This window comes from Daktulosphaira vitifoliae, unplaced genomic scaffold (assembly GCF_025091365.1).
Source record: "Daktulosphaira vitifoliae isolate Bord-2020 unplaced genomic scaffold, ASM2509136v1 Scaffold_4, whole genome shotgun sequence".
In the NCBI taxonomy this organism is placed as follows: domain Eukaryota; kingdom Metazoa; phylum Arthropoda; class Insecta; order Hemiptera; family Phylloxeridae; genus Daktulosphaira; species Daktulosphaira vitifoliae.
The window spans coordinates 18,597,811-18,604,228 of NW_026099575.1; the positions used below are offsets into that span (position 1 = coordinate 18,597,811).

The following is a 6,418-nucleotide window of genomic DNA, read 5'->3' on the forward strand; positions in this document are numbered from 1 at the left end:
TTATGTGTGTAAGTGTATTTGAGCTTACCGTGGGATTACTAGTCGGTTCACTATATTTGTTTTCTCAGTAAAATCTACATTTAGTTTGAAAATAAGTTTAGTCAGGAAAACTAAGTTTTTTTCAGGTGCGTAAAATCTTTCTTTCAAAGTTTATAAATCTTATTTTGCGTGTTACACCAAGAAACAATTTTTAATTGTCACCTCCCAATGAGTCTTAAAACAGTCAATAGGTGAATTTTGAATGCTGACAAACTTAGTGTTATTTATTGAACGTTATATTTTATCGTAATTTAGAAATTAATAAAGATAAAGTATTTTAATATATCTATTCATTTAAAACAAATGAAGCTGTTTTAAGTTTTTCAATTAAAAAACTTAAGAAAAATTTCTTTAACCACAATAACTTTTGTAGATATTGTTTATAGTTTGAATTATTATACTGGGTAGTTTACTATATAAGTAAGCCCTATTTAATGCTTGCGGGCATTGAATATTTCACAGCAAAATAATAAGTGAGTAAGAAGTTCTATGTAAGGTAAACTTAGAGTGACTGACATGAAATTATTATAAGCGTAAAATGTCTAAATGTAATTATCTGATTAACTTATAATATTATTAACTAATATTTTAGGTATAAAAAGAGTATAACAAAAAATTTTAAGCATTTGTAAAAGCCACTAAATATTTGTAGAGATAATTCTATATATTTGAATAGTAATTTACTTAAGCTCTATGACGCAAATGATTATTTTTCTGTTTGTGAATGTTTACGGTAAAAAGAAAAATAATGTTAATACTTATAATCTCAATTTATATCAAGTTTTTGTTTACTTATGTTTAATTGTAGAATTTTCAATAATATATTGCAAACGTTTTTTTTAAGATCTATATAGATTATTTATGTCTTAGGTCATGAATAAAATAGCTTATATAAACTTAAGTTTTTAAAAATTATTTATATATTTGACTTGTTTTAAATAAAATATACTAGAAGGTAAGTAATATTTTTATCTGCTATCATTATAAGGTTATATTATAAAATTCAACAATAATTGTGAATATCACCTAAGTTATAAATAATATGTTATACTATAATTAACAAAAACCTACGTTTTAGACTCCTACAGGACAAACTTTAGTTTAACATTCTATGTTAATAGCAAATAGTTTGTGTTACGTAAACGTTGCACACATATATCATATTAAAATCCATTATAGGAGTGCTACTAATAAATAAATACCCTAATTACAAATTTTACTAAGAAAGTGATGACTAAAATGATGAAATTAAGATATTCAATTTTATTTATTAAAATAATAAAAATTCGAACTTGGACACGGTTATGTTCAAGAATAGTTTAATTTAGGACTTATTTATTTACAAATTTTTTGTGATGAGCACTTTTATTATAAAAACCGCTAACTTTAACACAATAGAGTATAAAGTAGTAAAGTCATACACGCATTTTATTTCGTCTTACGCATTATATGTCATAAATTATACAATGAATTTATTTTGCTGAATTTACTATGCAAGTGATTTTTATATCATGAATACTTAATTAATCAAAAAATAAAAATTGTATGGTTCGCATATTTTATTTTCACACTTTTATCTTATTTTAGAAACATGTTTTTTTTCAATTTATCAATCAAAAAGTATTTTTTACGTTCATCCCTTTTACCTTATGACGGTATTAATTAAATTTTTACAAATAGTTATTTAACTAATGAACTATATTTATTAGATAATAATATAATTTAGAAAATGATTTATGAATAATAACTTTTATACTAATATATTACAAGTTATTAACAACAAAAAGAATTGATAATTTTTATACATCAGAGGGAAAATCACATCTTAAATTACATTATGCTTTGAAAGTGAGGTGAGACTATTTTTGAAATCATTTTTAATAAGTATTTTAAAAATAGTTTCAAATCATTTTTAACAAAGCATGACATAAGTTACAGTTACCTCAGGTATACAGATTTATAATTAATGTTTAAATTGATTTATATTTTTAGTGAGAAACAAAATTTTTTATTTATTGTTATACTTGCTATTATTATTCTAGGTTAGTTATTAACATGTAAAACAATTATCGTTCTATACATATTTATGTATTTTATTCTAAGTACATTTGTATTATAACTAAAACACTTTCTGATTAACATGACATAACTAGAACATTTTTATATAGGTCTATTTTTTTTAATTTATGATAAATTATCCATAATAATGATTTTACTTAGAATACGATATTTAACTGACGATATAAAGGTATAGAATTCTCGATAATAGTTAGTGTTAACAAAATAACATATAAACAATTTTACTTAATTTTAGATTTAAGATGAAAGTTTGGCACTGTTACAAACAGTGAGGCGCCTGTTTGTCCTCCATAGAATAAATTTTGCACACAATGTAACTGTTGTTGGGGTGGGTTGTTGTCCTTTGCGCTCTAAAATTCATTTGATATAGTAAAAACTGAGGAATGAATACAGTTTACGCATAATTCAATGTATATTATGATTTAATTATACGTTAAGTGTTTTTTCTTTTAACATATCATAAACAACTTATTTAATTTTTAGGCTCAAATAGTTTGATTTGTTAATTTTTAATAATCTATAATTGATAAATCTCGTATAAAATTTTTAAAAATGAGTACTATGCATCAAAATTGTAATATTGAATTTAACTATTCTTTAAATTTGAATTTCAGCTTGATCAAATTTCAATTTTTCATTAAAATGCTTATGGTCGAAGTATTTACATTAATATTGTTTTATGGAAACATTGTAATGTGCGTGGACGACCGAATAACTCAATTAAAAAATCTACTTGCTTACCCAGGATGGAAAGTTTTAGAAAATACTAAAATTTTGGATAGTAATAATTTTGTAACTGAATACAATACAAATATTATTAATGAAAACTATGATGAAGCTGTTAGAAAAATATCGATTATCTATACATGCATGATCTCAGGAAAAATAAAAGATCTAATGGTTTTGCTACAAAAGTTTTTAATGCAATGTTGGCATGATGAGAAAAGTGACAATATAGATCGTTACTACAATTGTGCAGAAAATATTATAACTAGTGTAAGAGCTGTAAGCACATCGTTAACTCACGTTCTTAATGCTCTAATGTTTTTATACCATCTTAGTCCAACATTTCTAGACATCAGACTAGCCTATAAAGCTTTATTAACATTAAAATTGTACACTGACAGGAAATCTGAATTAACACCTACTTTTAAAAGTGTAAATGGTATTGTTGATAAAATTACTATAAATAAAGAGCTCAATGAAATGGATTGGATTTTATCATTGGCTACTAGCTATTTACAAATGTATGATATTGAATATTGTGATATAGATGACATTAAAGTCAATAATTGTTTTTATAAAATCCCAGATAATGAAATTCTTTGTACTTCAGAAGAATCAAAATTGTTAATTGATACTTTGAAAGATAACATTTTAAATATGAATAGGGATTTGATAAAACTTTATTTTGAAATGGGCTTCACAAATTATTCAAAAGTATGTACATGCTCAACTTTTAAAGAATTAAATTTGATTTGGTTTATTATGCAAGAGAACTGCCCAGAAGGATTGCCAAATGTTATACCTTGGTTTGGTGAGATAAAAGATGTTTCAGAGGTAAAAAATGATATAAGAAAAAGTTACGATACGGCTGGTATAGCATTATATCAAAAATCTACTCTTATAGTAATAACCCAAATATTTTATACAAAAATTTTAAACTGCATTCAAAATATAAAAAATAAAATAAAATTTGAAAAAGCATCATATCTAGGAACACTGCAAAAATTTTTTAATTTTCCTTTCTTCGAGAGTTCTTCTTCTACATCAGTTTTAACCAAAAGTCGACAAACAAATAACATTTTAGAAGATTTCTGGAAAGAAATTCAATCCTTGTTACTTAAATTTAAAAATAATCTCCTTTTACCCGAAGACATCCAAATTACATTAACTGTTATGGATATTTTAATTACAGATTTAACTACCCATGAAAAATACGAACAGATAAATGAAAAAATTGTAGATCTTTTAAATCGACGTCTAAAAACCACGGGACTTGATTTAAACATAAAATTGAGTGAGACTGTTGAAGATGACTTACTTTTATTGGATAATTTTATAAACGAGTTTGTAAAGATGAAAATAATGGTAGAAGGTTTAGTAAAGAGTTATATTTTATTTAAATATCCTGACCACGCTCAACACTCATTAAATAATGTAATAAAAATAATACATCAAGTGTTACCCAAAAACAATTTTTGCGATTTTACATTTAAACTAATAGAACTTTTCAATTACATTGATAAATTATTAGAAAGATATATCGAATCACCTACAATGTTTTCTTTGAGGTTAAGTACAGTAATACATGAGCTAGAAAGATTATCCCAATCAATATCTAAAAATACCAATTTTATATTGAACAAAGATTTATCAAGTCAACACTTTCACTTTACTAACGCTTTAATTTTAATGCTTTTATACACGAATAATATTAACGAGTTTCCTATAAAGTTAAGTACTAATCAGGGTGATCAGAGATTTGTTATAATTGAACAGCTTAAACGTCTTAATATGTTAATAATTAATCAATTTAAACTGTATTCTATAAATAACTGCTATAATAAACAAAATTTAAAAAAATTTTGTGAAGCTGAAATAAAGGCAGAAGATTTTCAAATATCCCATTTAGTTGACAAATGTTTAAAAATATTAAATAATATAGATTTGGATTATGTATCAAGTTCGAATAAGTCGCAAAAATATATTAATAGTTGTGACTTCAGTTTATACGCAGTAATGTATGGTAAACTTTTTGATCTAACAGACGAAGAAAAAACACATGTAGAATCTATAAATCATATAAAATTTCAATGGAAAGGTTCTTACAATGATATTTATTCAATTCGACTAAAAGTCTTAAATGATCTATCAGCAAAAAGTGTTTCGGAATTTCAAGTTTTAATAGAAAACACAATATTATCTTTAATTCTTGGTTACATATTAAATATTTTACAATGTATAAACCACAATTATAACTGCAAATTAAATTCACAGCAAATCAATACAATATTATTTAAGATGGAACAACTTGAAGGTGAATTATTTTCTTTTTCGAAATTTGATGACCTTGCAGATTTGTTTGACCATTTTCGATTGTTTATAAGTTTTGAACAACCTTCTAAATATATTTCAAACATTCTTATAGTAATTATTGAAAATAAACTATTGTCATATAGAGCAGATCTAAAGACATTTTATGAAATAACTAAACAAAATGCATTTGAAAGGGATTGTGATATAGACGATATAATACAATCATTGATAAATTATATTGATATAATACTTAATATATACATGAATGATATAAAATGCGTCACTAAACACTTGAAATTAAATTTATGATTCGTGTTATCTTATATTAATATTTAAGAGAAAGTATATTATTTGTGTGAAATATTTTTAAATTTGAAGAAACAATTTAAAATTGGTAGCTTTCACCAATACTTCTATAAAGTATTCATAAAATAAAAATAATTAAAAATTAATTTTTATACTTGAAAACATAAATTTAATAATGTATTTAATTTATTACTTTAACTGTTAGCTTATAAAATGTTTTTTTTGAGAAGAACAACCTTTTTAAACAAATATAAAAATGTATTTGAATACAAAATTATTTCATTTTAAAATAAACAGGATGATTAAATTTTATATGAAAAAGTAAGCTATAAAATGTTTTCATAAGATTCCCACTTTTTTTTTAACTAAATAAAATAATTGAAACTCAATAATTGTGTCAGTTTTTCACTACAGTAAAAATTATGATTTTTAACTTTCAATATTTAAAGTAAATATTTTATAATAAAATGATTTGGAATACTATTTCTTTATTATGTTTTTTACTTTACTCATCGATAAATGCTGAAATGTTGGATAGCAAAAGTCGTGAGGGACTTTTGGATAAGTTAATCTCCAATCGACTAAGTTGGCAAGGTTTGAATGAAATTAAGGTAAAATATGACAATCGTTTAATAACAATGAATTTTTTAATTAACTCAAGTGCATCCAAAATCACATTTGAAGAAAAAGCACGTCAAATTTCAAATATTTTAGGTTGTATGTATACTAAAAAATTGAAATTAATTGTTAATTTAGCAAAAAGAGTCATAATAGAATGTAGAAAAAAAGAGGAGCATGGCGAGCTAAATAGTTTTGAAGAATGTGTGACACAAACAGTTTCTGAAATTGCATTACTTAGTCCATTGATGTTATTTTTGCAAAACTCATTAATTTTTTTTTATAAATTTTTACCACTAAAAAAAATTGATAGTAAAGATTTGTATACAGCATTAGT

At 23.7% G+C, this 6,418-nt stretch overlaps 1 protein-coding gene across 2 annotated transcripts; it reads left to right on the forward strand.

Annotated features, from left to right (window-relative positions):
* On the forward strand, positions 1 to 5,579 carry LOC126904870 (uncharacterized). 2 transcript variants are annotated; one of them, XM_050684191.1, is made up of 2 exons: positions 1 to 125; positions 2,733 to 5,579. In XM_050684191.1, the coding sequence occupies exon 2, from the start codon at positions 2,761 to 2,763 to the stop codon at positions 5,464 to 5,466; it is 2,706 nt and encodes a 901-aa protein (XP_050540148.1). In that variant the 5' UTR covers positions 1 to 125; positions 2,733 to 2,760; the 3' UTR covers positions 5,467 to 5,579. The 2 variants fall into 2 exon arrangements, with proteins under 2 accessions (XP_050540148.1, XP_050540149.1); XM_050684192.1 differs by lacking the exon at positions 1 to 125 and adding an exon at positions 899 to 994.
* The last annotated feature ends 839 nt before the right edge of the window (positions 5,580 to 6,418 follow it).

What these genes read in the sequence shown, in the direction of transcription:
- LOC126904870 (XM_050684191.1), top strand. Translation starts at nt 2,761, where the DNA reads ATGCTTATGGTCGAAGTATTTACATTAATATTGTTTTATGGAAACATT.